Source organism: Heloderma suspectum, chromosome 4 (genome assembly GCF_057233095.1).
Source record: "Heloderma suspectum isolate Gila_16-S chromosome 4, 16-S_ref, whole genome shotgun sequence".
In the NCBI taxonomy this organism is placed as follows: domain Eukaryota; kingdom Metazoa; phylum Chordata; class Lepidosauria; order Squamata; family Helodermatidae; genus Heloderma; species Heloderma suspectum.
The window spans coordinates 194,028,006-194,046,538 of record NC_139461.1 but is presented as its reverse complement, the minus strand read 5'-3'; the positions used below and the strand labels follow the sequence as shown (position 1 = coordinate 194,046,538).

The following is an 18,533-nucleotide window of genomic DNA, read 5'->3' as shown; positions in this document are numbered from 1 at the left end:
TGGAATTGCACATTGTCCAGGGCATTTTGTGTAAATAAAAAGACGTCTACCAGGAAACAGCCACTGGCAGAAGCTCTGCTACTACTTCTGAAAAGTAACTGCCCTCCCCAATCCCGAATGGGTCTGAATGCGAACAACAAATATTACAAAGAAAGAAACAGAGCATTTTGGAAGCAATAGATTCTTACCATAGGCAGCACAACTGCTGATCAAAAAGATAAAGTTTGGGGGCATCTTGAACCCTTGCATAGCAATCCCCCCACCCCGCTGTTCCCAGTTGTTTCTCCCAGCTAAACTCCATCTTAAAAACCTCCCAGCTGCATGATCCACCTTGTGTGTCATAGTCAAGAATCATAGAATAGTAGGGTTGGAAGGGGCCTACAAGACCATGGAGTCCAATCTGCTGCTCAATGCAGGAAGCCTGATTCTCAGGCAGTCTCCCATCCAAGTATGAACCAGGTTACGAGGTTAGCTTACGAGATCAGATGAGATCAGGCGCATCCAGCCCTTTGAATTACTTTCCAATCCAAACTGCAGCCGCCACCCCCGCACCCCGGGGGGTGGGGGGAGGGGGTTCCACCAGCTACTTACTCTGAGCCTGCAGCATGTTGAGGTCATTAGGGATACATGACGTTGTGGCCATCCAGCAGCCACCCCAGAGCTTATCAGGGAAAAATTGGATTTCCTGAGACTGCTTAAAGTCCGATTCTTTTCCTTAAGTCGGGTTCTCCCTGGTATAGTTGTTGTATGCCCCAGGCCCTGCATTTAGCTCGGGTATGCTAGCCTTGCCCAGAGGTATGTCTTTCACTGTGACCCCAGTCAAGGGGTGTTTTCTTCTATTGTACTGAATGAGGCTTGCCCTCTCAATGACCACAGAAATAACAGAGAAGCTCCTCAGTTGACACAGCACATTTTAAAGCCCAATTCCTTAAATGCGATTAAGCGCGATCTCGAGGCTCCAGTTCATTGCTTTAGGAAGTAAGTACTTCACAGCTTCCTTATAGAGATCCTGCCGGTTACAATGGGGCCTGGTTTCTGCCTTTGTGTTTCCTGCTCTCTTTCCCACAGCAAGTCCATTACTGTCTCCTCAGAAGTAACTCCCATTGTGGTCAATGAGGTCCTGCGGGTTAAAACGGGGTCTTGTTTCTCTTTGTGTTCTTCCTCTGCCCCTTTCCCAGCACAAGCAAATGTTTGTCTACTCAGAGGTAACTCCCATTGTGCTCCATTAGGCTTGATCCTGAAATGCAGGTGCATCTGGACTTTCAGGGGAAAGGAGAAAGGGGGGAGGGGGGAAGCCTCTCTTATTGATTGAGTGGCCCCTGCCAGTCAGATGATGTTCACTCCAACCCCCTACCCCCACCCAGAAGTATGTTCTGTGAAGCTATTTTTACTGGTGCAGAGAATCTGCTTGTGGAACCCTGCTCACAGCAAAGCTGATTCCTTTTTAAAAATCCAGTACTCCGTTAGTTTCTCCTTCCAGTGTCGTGGAAACGCAGAAAGAGGCAGGAGAGATTTCCAGTCATTTGTTCGCATTCATAGAAGATCAACCAATCAACCCCGACAATTAGCAAATAATAGTTGTGAGAAGAGTAGAGGGGAAATGTCACATCCAGTGGGCCCAAATGTAAGAAGAAGTTGGGCAATCCTTTTATTCAGTGATAAACATGGTCACCTAGCATCAGTATTACTTTCCCATTTATTGCTCTTCCTCCTTACACAGCTAAATTCTGCTATTCTCAGAATCGCTGGTACTGCTGCCTCAGGTAGAGAACCTATTACGTTTTTTTCAGACATCAGCTTCCTCAAACAGAAAATAACTAATAGAAAGTGTAGGCATTTCCTGGGCAGAGAGATGTTGGAGCAAAGATTGCTGGCTTTTTGCATAATATTTGCTGCTTTATCTGACTGGGATGTTTGGACTAGCAGTGATCAGCACAAGAACTGCACAGCCGATATCTAAAATTCCAACATGTGAGTCATCAGAAAAAGAGCATGAGACTGCTGGAAAAGCCCATGTCTGGAAATGCCATTTCCTCTTTCAAAAAGGAACCTTCACTAGCCCTGGCCCAAGATCTTGTAACTTAAGGTGAACAATTCAAGTTGAACCCCTTCCTTGCTAATAAATAATAAAAAATTAAACAACTGAGAACTTGCTTATCTTTAACAACACCCAGAACCAGCTGCCTGAGGTGGTTTTGTCTGACCCCTGAAGAAAGGGTTGACTGACTACCGGTTTCGTTTTGGCCTTTTGAAAGTCCTAATGTGAAATTTCCTTTCTATTCTACTCACCAGTTTATCCCCGTGGAGTTCACTAATGCTTTATCCTCCAAGAAGGGTAGGCCTTACCATTAGGAAGAATGAGGCAGCCTCCTCCGGCAGCAGATACCAGAGGGTGAGGAGTGGCAGGGAAGATGTTGGAGAAGAAAGCTGGGTGGGCCATGAGGCCTGTCCTGCACCTCCCCAGCTAGGTGCAACAGAAGATGCTATCCTATCACCACTGTTGAGTAAGGCTGGATTTACACTGTGTCCGCTAGCGCAATGAAGTTGGAATACTGTCAAGTTAAATGCCATCACATTAAAATGTGATTATTCACACTCATCCTGTTTTCCCATTCGAGTACTTCATCGAATGTGCAAGCACGGTTCACACTCGAGCAGTGTGCTCTTTTCCTGCTCTTAAAGAAGGCGGCTAACTCTTCCTGCTTCTGCCGATTCCCCGTCCACCCTCCCTCTCTTCCGCTATCCCTGTGTGTGTGTAGGGATGGCATGAGCATCCAGTTGGGGCTTGAAGCCCAGCAAGAAGTTGCCGCTCCGCCCGCCCGACACCAGTTCCCTCAGCAAGAAGAGGGGAAGAAGGCAGCACCTCTCATCCTCCCCCCATCATTGCTACAGCGGCAGTGGCGCAGGAGAGGCTCGTCATTTTCCATACGTTTTCCTGGCCTTACGGAAAACAACCACCTTGTCCCTTGCCACCCCCACTGTTGCAGGTGAGGGTGGAGGGAAGAAGGAGGTACCTATCCTCTTCCCCCAGCTGCTGGAGGCCAGGGTGAGAGGCTGGGTGGTGTCTGCCAAGGCTGTTTTCCCCATGCCAGCCCTTGACAGCCGGTGCTCGGGTTTTGGGGAGTCTGCTTGTGTCTTCAAAGCTTCAAAGCTTCGAAGACTGCCCTGTTTTTGTCTGCCGCAGAAGGAAATCCCATTGAAAGCAAATTGACTTCTGATTTGGAGGTGACAGACGCTGCTTTCCCACCCAAGCAGTAGTGCCTAAAGCAACTTAAAAAAAAATCTTAAAAGATGCCAAGCTCTGCCAGATGAATTGCATGAAAGGCACAATCCTATGCATGTTTAGACAGAAAAAAAGTCCTACAACTCCCAGCATTCCAATGAATTGTAGGACTTTTTTTCTGTCTAAACATGCATAGGATTGTGCCCTAAATAGCCAGTGAAATCCTAACTTCGAAGGCTTTCTCCTGCTTGGCTGAAAAAGAAGACTCCCCCATACACTAGGGAGCCAATGTGTTGGGAGGTACTGGGTAAAACAAGAGTACATAAAATCAAAAAAGGGATCCTCATAATTTCATATTATTTTTAAAGGTGAGACCCACAAAACCAGTATCCAGTCACAGAGAACATCTGCCTCCATGGAGTGAAGTAGAAAAATATGGATCTGCCAGCAGCCTAAAATCCTGCATTTAAAATGTGGTTTTCTGCTTCCGTTTTAAATGTAGGATCACAACTGACTGCCTTTATACATGCTCCCTTCCCCCCTCTCCTTCTCCCTATAGCTTAACTTCTGCTGTACTGTTTTCTCACGGCCCAAATCCTGGACACTTACTTACTTGGGAGTAAGCCACATTGAACTCAATAGGGTGCTCTGAAACAACAGAGGATGTTGCTTCTGAGCTTGGAGGGGTGGGGGATCAGATGTGTCTCCCTTCATTGCAGGGAGGCATTTTACTCTCTTCTCTCTCCGATTGAGAAATGCAGAGACAGGAGATGCAATCAGCAGGCAATTCTTGCCCTCGCACCTGTCAAATCTGCTTGGGTCGCCTTCTGTGCAACCCCAGTCCCATCTTCAATGCCTTCCTCATCCTGACTGTACCCCCAAAAACCGAAAAAAGTGTGTATGCTATCAATGGGCGTTTTTCCTCTGTCTAAACATGCATAGGATTCTCCACCATCCCTAGTGTACAGAGAAATTGGGCTGGAAAAGCTACACTTCTTCGAAGTTAACTTAATTTTTTTTTTTTAAAGCCAAAGCAGGGGATAGGAGGAGGTAAAAGTTGGCAATAAAACTCCGAGTGCTGAGGAAGTGATGCTATCAGTAGCTGGAAGACCGCATGGGGGCGTTGAGAGCTGTGATTGGACGGGAGGGAAATACAAACACCGCCATATATGGACAGGCGTGGGAGGAGAATTCCACGCCCATATACTTTAACAAAAGCGGAAAAGCAAAGCACATGAATGAAATCTACTCGGAAATCACGGAATATCAGGGTAATGAAAGCGGTAACAGGGCAGCGGGAAATTGCAGTTCCAAAATGAAACAGCGAGAGCGTCATGTGAAAGGGGGGGAACGAAGACTCATCGGAAGCGTGAAAAACCGTGAGTGTAGATCGGGCCTAAGATTCAACTGCCAGTTCAGTTGTGGGGGTGAAGGATGAAACGGACCATCTTGTCCTTCACCTCAGGCAGTAAAATGTCTTGGACCAGCCCTGTCCATACCCTGGGGCCTGCAAACTACTGGTTCCTCACCTCTGTCCTTAGCTTATACTGCCAATGCTATCACAATGTAGCTACCACTGCTAGGGTGTAAGAAAGTAGACAGTAGACATAGTATGAAGCCACAGCTATGCCATTCCTACTAGTTCCTTTTCCAGTGACCGATAGAACACTTCTGGGCCTACAGCTGCAGTAGTGATAGCAGTTACAACTAAGCAAATCAAGGTTTATAGTAATACTTTGGAAGTTCTGTGAAGTCTAGCAAGTTCCTTATGACAGAGCCAGTCTTATAAAGTAAGGAAAAGTACTTTTATTTACAAAGTTAATCATACATCAGCTAGTTACAGCATTTTGGCTACTTCTCCATCCTACCAAACAAGGATTTACAGATGGGGACAGAGGTAATGTAAACACCAATATTCTATTTCACAGAATAAAACTGTCACGACAAACAGATTTAAATAATACTGTGCAAGAAGTAAAAGTACCAACAACATGAACTTGTGGGTGGGGGTGTCAAAACACTTCTTAAAAAATGAGGACAAACCCATTCCTCCAGGGGAAACTAAGTGGCAGTGTCAGGTGTGCAAAGTTCAGCTCATTCCTTTTGTAAAATACAGCCAAGAGCATCCCTCATAGTAGATTTTGAATGTCAGTTCAGCTGTTTTTTTACTTTAAAAGAGACCTTCTAATTCTAACTCTTATCTTATTTGCGCCACTTAGTATGAGCGGAGGACACTGTGCAACATAGTCATAACAATATTTATTCAGAATTAAGTCACACTGAGTGCAGTGGAACTCACACCCCTAGTAAGCGTGCATAGGACTGCAGCCTTGATTTTATTCAGACCTCAAGAATGAAATCACTGAACATACCTACATTAGAAACCTATGTCAGTTTTATACCAGCTTAATTGTTGTGTAAGAATCCTGGAGCTGTAGTTTGGAAAGGGTGCTGAGTATCTCCATTAGAGTTCCATAGTCCTCCTCACAGAACTTCAGTTCACAGTAGTGTAGCTTTATGAGACTGCTAGACTGTAGTAATACAAATGAGCAGGGAGTATGGGATACATATACGAACATGGTGCTATAAACATATATTATTACTAGACACACTGCTTTCTGTCATAGTTAAGCACTTTTAAGTACTAATGATTTCAATAAAAGAATTAAGTGCACACTTAAAAATATCTCCTACTGAAATAAATCAGACTTTAAAATGATCGGTTTCTGTTGGATCATATCCATACTGAAAAGAAAAAGCTCCACAATATTACAAACACACCATGTTACTTTCTGAATAGTCTGATGACTACTGTTCTACTTCATGTAGAATACAATATCTATAAACAAATGTAATTGGGTTATTTCAGGTTTGCAACTTAAAATGTTCAATTTCGTATGACACATGTGTTCAGGAAATTATATATTAGGTACAAGGAAGGCCTAATGTTCTCGGATTTCCTTCTGTGAAGGAAGTTCTACTCAAAAATAATAATAAAAACTCTCCTGTTGTTAGCAGGCAGTGTCTCTCCACCCCAACTCCACTTAGCTTAGTTACAAAAAAAAGTTTTATCACATTTTTAAAGTAGACCAAGAATCTTAGGACAGCACACATTGCCTGAACCCATTTTATCCTCACAACAACCCTGTGAGGTAGGTTACCTGAGGAATGGGGTGCTTCTGGACACCTCCTAGCGCTAGCAATCAAAATGCATTGTACAGATATTTCCCTCTTTAACTGATTTTTGTGGTGAAAAAATCACAAGAGGATTACAAATGGAATATAATGTCATTTAAACTCCCCATAAAAATCCATTTTTGAGTCAAGATGATTGCACAATTAAAGCCTCATCTGGAAGCACCCCTAGCAACTGGCCCAAGGTCACCCAGTGATTGCTATGGCTGGGTGGGGACAAACCTGAGTCTTCCCAACACATTAACCACTGCTGCACCACACTGGCTTCTCAGCATCTCATGAAACTGCATAATTTTGGTTTAGGTCCTTATCAGAGCAGGATGAATCAATGCATCTCACGCTGAGTTATGATGAGAAAGGCCACCAAAGTTTCAAAGTAATACACGATGTCATCTGCTTGCTAAACTTGCAGAAAATGTGTTGTTACTCTTTTTTGTTTTCTTACACTTGTTGTTTCAGTGAGCTTACAAGACTGTAGAATCCATTGATCTTTGCCTTCCTAGAGATGTAAATCAATACTGCTGCCATGGGACCTGCTGCTGCTACTAAACAAGAAACGACGATGATCACAGGAATCACGTAATCTGGTTCTTCCATTTTGGCTAGAAAAATTGAGAGAAAAGGAAGTAGAAGAAGCTGAGTGAAAGATGTTGTCTTAAGGACAAGTATCCCAACAGCAAAACATTTTCTTCCTTTCTTGATTTGACATTACCCCCTGCTTACACTCAAATGCTTGGGGCATTATATCCATCCATCCATCCACATACACACAGTGATTTCAGTTCTTCAGATGTTGGTCCTTATGTAGCCAAAATGGCTCCATCCATCCACATAAGAATCTGATCTATGCTGTATCAGACCAAGGGTCCATCTAGTCCAGCATTCTGTTCACATAGTGGCCAAACAGCTGCCCACAGGACACCCACAAGCAGGATATGAGTGCAACAGCACCCTCCCACCCATTTTCCCCAGCAACTGGTGTACATGGGCATACTGCCTCTGATACTGGAGGTGGCCATCAGGAGTAGTAGCCATTGATGCATAAGAGAAAGGTATCAGTAGCCAAGGGGGAACCCCGGGGTTTGCAGAAGTGAAAAACATCTATAGGGAAAAAATCCTTTAGGGAAAAAATGTCCAGCACTGGCTCCAGGTTTTGGAGGGGCATTGGGCAAGACACCCTCCATGGGTCCCTCTCCCTCAGTGAGTCTACCTTCTCATCAGCACTGTTATTTATCTTCTTCCTCTCTCTTCATTGCTACCACTTGCTTTCTTGCCAGATGAGCAAGCAGGCAATGGCATCTACTGCTAATCCTTCACACCACCACTGTTGTCTGGGCCAGAGCCAAAGGCGTGTGAACAAGCAGCCTGCAATGGTGAAGAGGAAGAGTAGGTCCAGGGGACTCTTGTCAGTGGGCCCCCTGCTCTGTGTGGGCCCTTATGCCTCACCATGCCAACCAGTGACACCAGCCCTGGAAATGCCCCCAAACAGCCCATGGAAGACTGAACACAGAATGCTATCTAACTGTTGGGAGAAGGAAAACTATGGGGCAAGGACTGTGATTACAACAGAATGGCTGTATCTTCGAACTCTTCACACTGCAGCGTTTTGTTATAGGTCCCACTTATCCTCACTGAAGCAAAGAAAACGCTGATAAAAACATGGCATTTCTATTCTCCTTTCCTTTTATTATTTTCTCAGGGTTTTACAACTTTGTCAATTAAAAAAAAATATATCTCATTTGTGGCCTAGCAATGTATTTTATTCCAGCAACAAAACTAGCACAGGAAAAAGGGAAGCACCTGATCCAGAGACTTAGACAAGGGTACAAAATGAGCCTCACTAGAAATGCAGTGCAGTATATTCACAGTTATTCAAAACAATGTTAAACTAGGCCATGTTTTCTTGCTTCAGATTAAAATTAGCAGCTGGGCAACCACATGGCATGCACCAGACTAGACCAGAGAAATACCCACGTGTGGCAAGCACGATAGCCAACTTCTTGTGTTAACTGGGGATATCTTTTGGTGCCTATTTTGGTACTGCAGTAAGTGGTAGCTAGGAAAGTGCTTGTTGTTGTTCTGATCACGCCCTGCGCATCGAGACCAAGAAGCCTTGCATGTAGAGACTGCAGCTCAGATATAACTGTGTGTTAAATCTACTCCAATTTTGCAATGAACTGAAATAAACTATTGGTAAAGAGGATGCTTTATTTAAAATTGATGCTCTTTTGCCATTCATGACCATTAATACTATGGCAGCAGTGCGGTATTGTTGATAGATTACTGGACTGTGGTGACCCAGGTTCAAATTGCCATGACCTAAGACCAATCACTCTATCTCCACCTAACCTATAGTACAGTGTTGCTGCAAGTGCCCTAGAGCTCCCTGGAGGGATGGCAGAATACAACTGAATAGACAGTCATGACCACCACATCATTTGGTATGAATATGCATTTACTGAGGGGGCGGGGCATGGATTGCCTACCTATGATTACTTCGTTGTCTTCTGTACGATTTGTAATATTATCAATAACATTCACCACAAATGTGATTGTATTATTTTTGGTAGTTTCATTTTCCAGTGGATCTTCTTTGTTGTCAGCTTCTTCATGTGAAGCACTATCAGTTGTACTCTTAATAGTGAAATCTTCTACTTCACTAACACTTTCAGGCTGATCAGTTAATGCTGGAGTAGTTGGTGAAAACACTGAAGATAAAGGAAAGGGGGAGGGGGGAAGTAGCAGTGTTAACGACCAATCCGATCATCAAAAAAAGAAGGTCTATTACACTGTGAGTACTGGCAAATATTGAAATAAAAACATCACAGGATGCTAAATACATATAAAATGTGTTCAAATAGCTGGCAAGTATTTATGTAGCTGGAGAATATTCCAACATTACACCTCGGAGGAGAATTTCAGGAAATATGTTAGTTTCATTTCTTCCCTAATCTAAAAAGAAGAGTACAATCTGACCCCACAAATTCAAGCAGAACTTGTTTCACTGTAAACTTTAATTTACCTTGAACAATTAATTCCACTGCTTTTTTGTCTTTTCCAACCTGGTTAACTCCTTCACACTCATAATGCCCCATATCTTCAGCCTGAACATTCTCTATGGTTAAGGTAGCACCTTCCCAAATAAACTGCGAGCCTCCACTTGCTAGTTGTTTTTTCCAGGAAACCTTTGGAGTGGGATTTCCATAGGTGGAACAGATCATAGTTACAGCTTCACCTTCCTTTACTGTGTTAGAAGGAGTGACACTGACTGTTGTGTGCCTTGGCCCATCTAAAACCAAACACAAAATTGTACTCTTTGTTATTGATGTTATGCAGTCAGATTATGCAGTCATCACATGCTTAACTGGCAACTCTGAGTTCAGAAGAGCTGTAAATCTTTTCAGGAGAAGGGGTATGATTCAAATACCTCCAAAGTGCCACTGCCCAAGAGATTGTACTTCTAAGAATTGAAATGGAATCACTCCTGTTTCTGGTCAGAAGAGAAACAGGCAATGTCCTGGGCCAAAATTCAGGATTGGCGTTTCCAGAATGTGCAGCGGAAATACCAACCACTTTCTTTGCGCAACCAATGGAAACATCATCCAGGAGTCTGCTCTTATGATTGAAGGAGTGAAGACAGAGGAAGGTAGGTATGTGGTCTAGCTATGTGCTTACAGTTATGTTGCCTTCAGTACCATGTTCTATCGGTACCATGTTCTATCTTCAGTACTATGTTCTGTATGATGGGAAGTCTACCTTTGGCCTCCAAGTTCATGCAACTGCACTTGCTTACATACATCTCTTGCTTTCCCTTCCTCAACTCTAAACCAGACAAAATTTCAGCCTTGCCCATCCTGGTGCCCCTCCAGATGTGTTGGACTACAATTCCCACCAACCCCAACCAACATACCCAATAGCTAGTGCTGACTGGGGATTATGGGAGTTGGCGTCCAACACATCCAGAGGGCACCAGGATGGAGAAGGCTGATTTCTAGTGAGCAAGGGGCTCTATCTTTGCTTAATTTACTCTGATAAAGAACCTCTTACACGGATCATGCTTAAATCTGACAATGCGTGAAGGCATTATCTGGGCAGCACAACCTTCAGCCAGCAGTGAGGCACATTATATAATTGAGAGTTGGAATAGTGGCATGGCTAAGAATGCACAATGTGAGCTGGAAACTTCCCATGCAGCCTTAAGACAAACCAACTTTCTCTCAGCCCCATACATGCAGTATGGGAATTGATGTTTATTTATTTATTTATTTCAGCAATTTATACCCCGCTTTTCAAAGTTTTCAGAAAGTGGCTTACAATACAAGTAAAACAGTATGAGTACAATTCAAATCAATCAGAAAGTTCAGTTAAAAAAAAGGAACACCACTGTCAAATTATCAGTTATAAAAGGCCTTCTAAAATAAGGGCCTTCAATGGCACCTGAAGGCAAGAAGTCAGGGGGCTTGGCGAATCTCAACCTGCAAGGCTGTGTTACTGAGATAAAGTAGCGTGAAGTGCTTTTAAAGCTCAGAAATGTTATATAGATTCTAGGTATTGTTATTATGAAAACTTACATTCCACATTTAGAGTTCCTGACATTTTGCTTCTCCCAAATTCATTCTTCACTTCACACTCATAGTCTCCTGCATCATCAGGGGTCACTCTTGGGATGTGGACAAAGCCGTCTTGGCTATCAAGCACTACTTCCTTATTGGCAGATGTCCTCCTTAGGATGATCCTGGCAGCAGGGTTGCTCTCTGCAGAGCACTGCAAAGTAACACTTTCCCCTTCTTGCACTGTTGTGGCAGGATGGATGGAGAAGTTGAGATGTTTGGGGGCACCTGCATGAAGAGAAACAGCCATTGGCAAACCTGGCTTTAGTGTTCATTGTTAGATATACATTGTTAGGTATATTAGATGCACCTACTTGCTGTACTTGGCAGTTAGTAAAGTGGACATTTACGAGATTGTATCCAGTCTAACAAACTTGTGCAATTTCTTGCAGAAATAGAAGAGCTGGTGTGCACATAAAGCTCCATCCCTTGAGCTGCTTCCTAGTCACTTCAGGATTACCCCTTTCGACTAAGTCTGTATTCACAAGTCTAGGGCACCAAGAAGTAGCCGAACATCATCTCCACACAGTGGAACTAGACTGTAACTAGGATATAGAATCTTTTGATAAGGGAGTCTCAGAGTTACTCATGGTATTAAGAACCATTTTAATGCTACACTAGTATTATTATAAAAACACCCCAAACCTCTGGTTTGTAACCAGTTTGTATTGGTTACAAGGATTCATCCACATTCTGTGGATAATAATAAATAATATCTTGTTACACCAAATTAGTTCCTTTTAGTTTACCCAGTATAAAATGAGGCTGGGTGAAATTAGGAAGGCAAAACTATTTGTCAATACACTATCTTTGCTGACTGGGAGATGAAAGATGAGAGAGTCATACAAGGACAGAGGCAGGTGAGGACAGAAATCTATAACTCTGACTCTCTTATCCAGTTATCTCATTATTTAATATTTTAGTGGTTAACTGAAACTCTATAGACAAGATGTCCCACCCTGCAGCTTCATACCTTGTACAGAGATGGACACCATTCTGTTCTCCACTTCATTTGTGACTTCATTCGTGACTTCACAGATATAGATTCCCAAGTCACAGAACTGAGCATTTGGGATGGAGAGATTGTAACTTTCTCCAATAAGCTGGACAGTTTTATTAGCCAGCTGTTTCTTCCAGACAACCTTTGCTGGTGGATGACTTTCAGTCACACAGCTAAGTGTCAATGTTTCCCCTTCCAACAGTGTGTTGCCTGGAGATGCAGTGACATGAGTATTCCGTGGGCCATCTTGAAGAAAACAAAAGGTCAGCAAGTTAAACTAGTGAAATATAAAATGTACATGTTACAGTGAACACCAAAAATGGGAAGACTACTGAAAATCATAAGGAAATTATGTGCCAAAAAATTATGTAGTCATTTATTAAATTGATGAGTTACTTCTCTATTAAAACTACCCAAACAAACACAGAGAAAGCAAGGCAAAAATACATTAACAGCATAAAACAAAATCCCCAAGCCATCAAACCTATAACATGTCTGAGAAACCATCATCATGTATCAGCCATCATAAGGTTCAATCCTCAGTAAAATCTCCATATCTGATCATAGCAGTTCCACCAATTCTACTAAAATAGCTTCCATCAGTTATATCAGCTCATATTGCGGGGGCACGTTTGGTTCCCATAGAGAGGACTGGGCATGAGACAGATTGGACCACTACAAGGAAGATGCTTTGTTGATACTACTTTGGGAATAACTTTTGGAAAATATGGCCCTTCCCTCTGCAGCTTGAGGTGGGGTTGTGGAGGGGAGTGAGGAAGAACCTTATATGCCAATGAAAGGTTTTTGGAGGAAAGGCAGGATACAAATGTAATAAGCTAAACAATTTAAGGGTGCAATCCTATCAGGATAGGCGGCCGCCTCCAAACTCAGAGGCAACTGCCTATCCAATGCAGGGCAGGGGAACGCAGAGGGGATCTTCCCCTCCGTGCTTCGGCCGCCCTGCATTCACGGCTAGACAGCCGATTTCGGCTGTCTAGCTGTGGGAAGTCAGAGCGGGGGACACACACACCAGACTACGCATAGGAAGTGTCAGAAAGGCACTTCCGCCTGCCCTGCCCCCAGGAACGCCCCGTTCTTGCTGCTCGCCACTGCTCTTACAAGCGCAGAGCATGGGGCCAATCCGCGCTGCCTCGTAGGCAGCGCGGGAGGGGGTGGAGGCCAGTTCTCAGGGAACCGACCTCCAAGTGCAGGCTCCGAGTGCAGGCTCCTGACTAGCAGCCATAGGATTGCGCCCTAAATCTGTTATATTTGTGTGATACTGTTGATGGCAAGTATGTGAGGCTTAGGATAATACATTTAGGTTACAATCCTATACCCACTTACCTGGGAATAAGCCCCATTGATAGATGTATATAGGATTGCCCTCCTAAGGCCTTCAACCATTAATGTGAATATGTCCTGAAGCCCAATTACCTTAAGATACTTACAGTGTATATCAAGCATGTGTGTTGTCTGCCTCTGTTTGGGCTCGAACTCCATGTCCTCAATTGGCAATTCAGCTATGCATGTGATCTCTTTTCCAATATCTTCTTCCGTGGGAGTAAAGACAATATCCACATGTTTTGTCAGTACTGATCGGATAGCTGGCTCATGAAAAAAATATTTTTTGTGAACAACATTGTCTTCTTTCTTCAGAGATACTTCCAGTCGGTCAGAAGGATACACTTCAGGAACAATGCAGGTGACTTTAGCTGGTTTCCCAAGAATGAGTGGGCCGTTGATGTTAATAATAGGATCACTGGGGAATGCTAAAATAATACACAAAGAAGGGTTACTAGAGAAAGGTTCAATAACATATGAATTCAGGCTGAGATTTCAACATATACTCTGCATTCAGAATGATTTAGACCACCATTTTGGATATGAGCTGCTCCTCAAGTTATGACACAGGCTAGCTCTGCTAGGTCACAGCTGAAGATAAGTGAAAGGACAACGTGGGAACAAGTGTTCTTGCCTGACTTGTGAATGCAGTATGTTTGTTGAACAAGTACTTCTCAAAACTACTTTATACATACATCTCAACATGTGAATGCGCTTTAGAAAAGCAATTGGAACATTTGCTACAGAGATGTAATTATAATAAGCAATCTGCACTGGGACTGAAAATAATGGAAGGTGTTCAAGGGACTGATAGTGCTTTGTACAACTCCCACTCATTTCAACAAGGTTGGTTCAGGTGAGTATTCCTCATAGACGATGTTTATTGCCACCATTAAATATATGGATTCAAGTTTTATATCTGACTCGCTTCCTGCTTTCTACCTTTTCAAATGCATATAGAATTGGGCTTACTCTATTTCAGGGAAGGTGGGAGAGGACATAATTGGAAAACAGCTGTTTTCACAGTGAATAAATTAGTGTTCAATCCATCTCTGTAATATGGATTGGTTTTAGAGCAAGTGGGACAGGGCCTATATGTGAAACAAGTAGCGTTTAAAATTCTGGGGTAGAGTTCTGTCCAACACAAAAACGTAAGTCCAACATTTAGCTAAGGGTTGTCAAACCTCTTTCAGCCCAAGGGCTGAATTAAAATTAGGAGAACCTCTCAGGAGTCGTATTCCAGTGGTGGGTGGGACCAAAGGCATCCCACCCCCCAAACACACACACACAGAGCAACATATTGTACCTTAAAGTACTTACTAACTAAGCCCTAAGGGAGGCATCTCAACCTTTTAGAGCGGAGCTGGGCAGGGCGGGAGACTGTAAAAACCAGGAAGCCACGAAACAATTAAAATTGGGGTGGGGGCAGAGGCAGGGGGAATGGCCTTCTGGGGAACTCTGGAGGGTCAGATTGGGTCTCCAAGCAGGCTAGATTTGGTCCATGTGTCTGATATTCAACACCCCTATTCTAACTAATAGGTTGAAATGAGATTATTTAAGGTAGTTATGCATGAGAATTACATATCTTATTCCTATTACAATTGAGTTACTTACAATAAATGTCAATCTTGACTCTCTTTTCTCTTTGTTGAGGCCCACAAACAGCATTACAGAGATAGTTATTCTCATTTTGGAAGCTAACAGACTTTATCGTTAAGAGCGAGCTGCTTCCTTGCTGGCTTGCACTCCCACCCAATGGGCTGTCCAGCTGGGTTCTCCAGGAGAAATCCGGGGATGTACAGCCCATTGTGCGGCAATGTAGAACCAACTCATCACCAATTTGTACAGCAACTTCATGACCTGGCACGATGTCCTCAATCTCAAAAGCTTTAGCTGAAACAAGAGAAAAGGAAGCATCCTCAGGATGAATCTGTGTACGCAGTCCTATAGGCTTATATTCTCCTGTATGGTATTTCTCACCAGATAGGCATGCACATGTTAAAATCCATAAGATTGTCTATACTCAGTGATCCATCTCCAGACACCATGGGTTAGAGCTAGACTTAGTCATACTTAGAGCAGACCTATTCAGCAGAGAGGGTCATAGTTCAGTGGTAGAGCATGTGCTTTGCATGCAGAAAGTCCCAGGTTCAATGCCCAGGAGCTCCAAGTATGGCTTGGAAAGAATCCTGCCTGAAACCCTGGAGAGCCATTGCCAGTGTTGACAATACTGGGCTAGATGGAGCAATGGGCTGACTTTGTATAAGCTTCAGCTTCTTATGTTCCTATGGCATGATTTGAAATCAGTGGGTCTTAAATTAATCATGACCAAGTCCCATTGATTTCGATGGGTCTGCTCCAAGTATGACTAAGTCTAGATTCAACCCCATAAGAACATAAGAAGAGCCATGCTGGATCAGACCAAGGGTCCATCTAATCCAGCATTCTGTTCACACATGTTGGCAAAAAGCAGGTTATTTTTCACTGGTGTGAATGTGAAGATGCCTATTAGCAGAGATCAACACAAAACCCACTTGGGACTTGCACATGTCTGTATGAGCATGAAGACAAAAGTACACTTGAAAGTCAGTCGCTTCCACCTTTACCATGGGTTGGATCCAGTATCTGCCTTCTGTGGATGGGAGGGCTCCACTCATAGAAGGTGGCACCACCTGGTTTGGGGGGATTCCCCCCCCGCCCCATTCTGCACACACCACAGTTCACCCTATTGACTAGGGTCCCCTGCCCCTCTGTGTAGTATTTTCAGGAGCTGGACTTAGTCATAATTAACTTTTGCTGGATTGTGCCCAAGTGAAATTAGATTAATAGTGCAATCCTATATATACATACTCGAAAGTACATCCCATTGGGTACAGTGGGGAATTACTCCCAGGTAGGTATGCATAGGATTACAGCCTAAGGGTGAAATCCATCATCATGCAACTGGCAATCCACTCACACAATGAGACTTCCTCCCCCTCTCCTTCCCCCTGCAGCCCCCTACCCCAAATCTTATCCAGAAGGTACCTCAACCCACTGGAGCAAATTTTGAGGTGGGGGGCATGCAGGGGAGAAGAGAAAGTTCTATCGTGGATCCCTGATATCTCCTGGAGAACACAGCTAGACTCCCTGTTAGTAAGGAATATGAGCTGACAAGGAAGCAACTAGTGGCTAGTTCACAAATAACTTAATCCCAAATATTTGGATTTAATCTGATTTTAGTGCCATTTAAATCAGTAATTTGTTCATATGCCAAGCCTTCCTCAATCTGGTGCCAACCAGACACGTTGGAGTACAACTCCCACCATTCCTAGCCTGCCTATGATCACTGGCTGGTGATTATGGGTGCTGTGGTCTGACATGTCTGGAGGGCACCAGGTTGGGGAAAGTTGCTTTCCCTGGCAACTTTCCCCAACTCTGACCTCTTTGGAAAAATTAAGCTAATCATATTTGATCCTTCCGCTTACAGCACCATTTACACCTCCAAGGCTGCAAGACTATGGAGATGCACCTATTTCAGGAGTGCATCCCATTGAACTCAATAGCACTTAAACCAAGTAAACATGCCCCGGATCAGGCTGTAACTGTCTGAACAAATACTGACTAAGGGCACACTCCTATGCATGTGAAGACAGAAAAAAGGGCATGCTGGGAGTTGTAAGACTTTTTTCTGTCTAAACACGCATAGGAGTGCGCCCTTATTTTCAAATCAGGACTGAGACGTGGATGTCCGCATTTAAGTCTATGGCTGTGACAGTTCACAAATATAAACAGCTGACAGTAAATTATGTTATTAATTCAGAAGTTATTAAATTCATATCACTGGATATATTTAATACATAGTTAATAAACTGAACTCAGCAGCACTTAGGCTGCAATCCTTATACACGCTTACCTGGGAGTAACTCTCACTGAATTCAATGGGAGTTCCCTTCTACCTCAACGATTTAGGTCTACATTACAATCATCATTTAAAACAGCCTTCCCCAACCTGGTGCCCCTAGATGTTTTGGACTACAACTGCCACAATCCCTGACCACTGGCTATGCTGGCTGGGACTGATGAGCATCGAAGTCCAAAACATCTGGAGGGCATCACCATATCATTTAACAACATCAGCATTTAATAACCATTTTTTAAAAATGAGCCTGACATTACTCATTCATTCAGTTTATGAGTCGCCCTATAGCCAAAGCTCTACATACAAAATCAAAGCAAAATATAAGAAAACCAATGGTAAAACGCATCATCAAGGGCACATACTATAAATGTCTACTCAGACATAAGCTCAGTTTACTTCAGTGGCGCTTACTCCCAGGTAAGGAAGTACAGGATTGCTGCCTAAATAAACTTATTTTCTGAACTGAGGGGGGGGGGAGATATTCGAGTAGAAAAATACTAATATCTCTTTCAAGCATAGGCTCCTCTCTGCAGCCCCAGGTGTAGAAAACAGCAAAACAAACTCACAAGTTAGGATGGACATGAGCAGCAAAAACGCTGTCACTGCCGAAGTGTCTCTTGCCATTTGGACGCGATTGTTCTCGTTTGGAAGTGAACCTGAGTTAGAAAAGGAAGCCTGTGGCCAAAGCCGGACACCGCTTCCTCGAGGAAAACAAAATTAGAAAGGCGAGGCTTTGGAAGCGTTTGCTCTAGTGCAACGGGACCCTCCGTCGCATTCTTTTTATAAAGGCAGGGGGTGGTGGGCACGAGAAGGGGGCGTGAGAAGAAGGCTGGAATTTCCATGGCGGGAAACCCCATAAAACCAGGGTAAAAACTGAAAGCTCTCCCCCCTCAGCCCAGGAGGAGTCGGCCGCTCGCTGGACTCGGTGCCTTCTGTTGCTTCCTGAGTTACGTTAGCATTAGAAAAAAAAAAAAAAGGCGCAAGGCTCTCTCTGATAAGGAAGTGTGCGAGGGAAAATAAGTGTAAACGCGGGGGGGGGGGAATTGGCGTCTTCCCATTTTTACATATAATGAGAAGTAGGGCCCACTCTAAGGGAGGCAAGAAAAATCAGATAAAGCAGTGTAAGGGTTTAAAAAAGTGCAAATAAAATGTTAACCCGGCAAGTCCAGAGTTCAAATGTCGCTGCAACCCTTGCACAGCCTGAGGGGAGGTCAGCCGCAGCGTGCACATGCACCCTGCAGCGGGGATAATAATGCTGGCCAA

The 18,533-nt window shown here is 43.7% G+C and overlaps 1 protein-coding gene across 3 annotated transcripts; it reads right to left on the bottom strand.

Annotated features, from left to right (window-relative positions):
* Positions 1–5,008: 5,008 nt before the first annotated feature.
* VCAM1 (vascular cell adhesion molecule 1) lies at positions 5,009–18,025 on the bottom strand. Of its 3 annotated transcripts, XM_084851697.1 has the most exons (8): positions 17,837–18,025; positions 14,984–15,262; positions 13,477–13,797; positions 12,002–12,274; positions 10,990–11,256; positions 9,441–9,707; positions 8,905–9,126; positions 5,009–7,020 (listed from the first exon to the last, which is right to left on the bottom strand). In XM_084851697.1, exons 1-8 carry the CDS (start codon positions 17,892–17,894, stop codon positions 6,860–6,862), a joined length of 1,848 nt encoding a protein of 615 aa, XP_084707823.1. In that variant the 5' UTR covers positions 17,895–18,025; the 3' UTR covers positions 5,009–6,859. The 3 variants fall into 3 exon arrangements, with proteins under 3 accessions (XP_084707823.1, XP_084707825.1, XP_084707826.1); XM_084851699.1 differs by lacking the exon at positions 9,441–9,707; XM_084851700.1 differs by lacking the exon at positions 14,984–15,262.
* Between the last annotated feature and the right edge of the window lie 508 nt (positions 18,026–18,533).

Excerpts from the sequence above, each read along its gene's own strand:
- VCAM1 (XM_084851697.1), bottom strand. The coding sequence starts at position 17,894 with ATGGCAAGAGACACTTCGGCAGTGACAGCGTTTTTGCTGCTCATGTCC. Across the intron at positions 15,263-17,836 it reads GCTCATGTCCATCCTAACTT|CTAAAGCTTTTGAGATTGAG; the intron begins GTGAGTTTGTTT and ends CTCTTGTTTCAG. Across the intron at positions 13,798-14,983 it reads AGTCAAGATTGACATTTATT|CATTCCCCAGTGATCCTATT; the intron begins GTAAGTAACTCA and ends GTATTATTTTAG.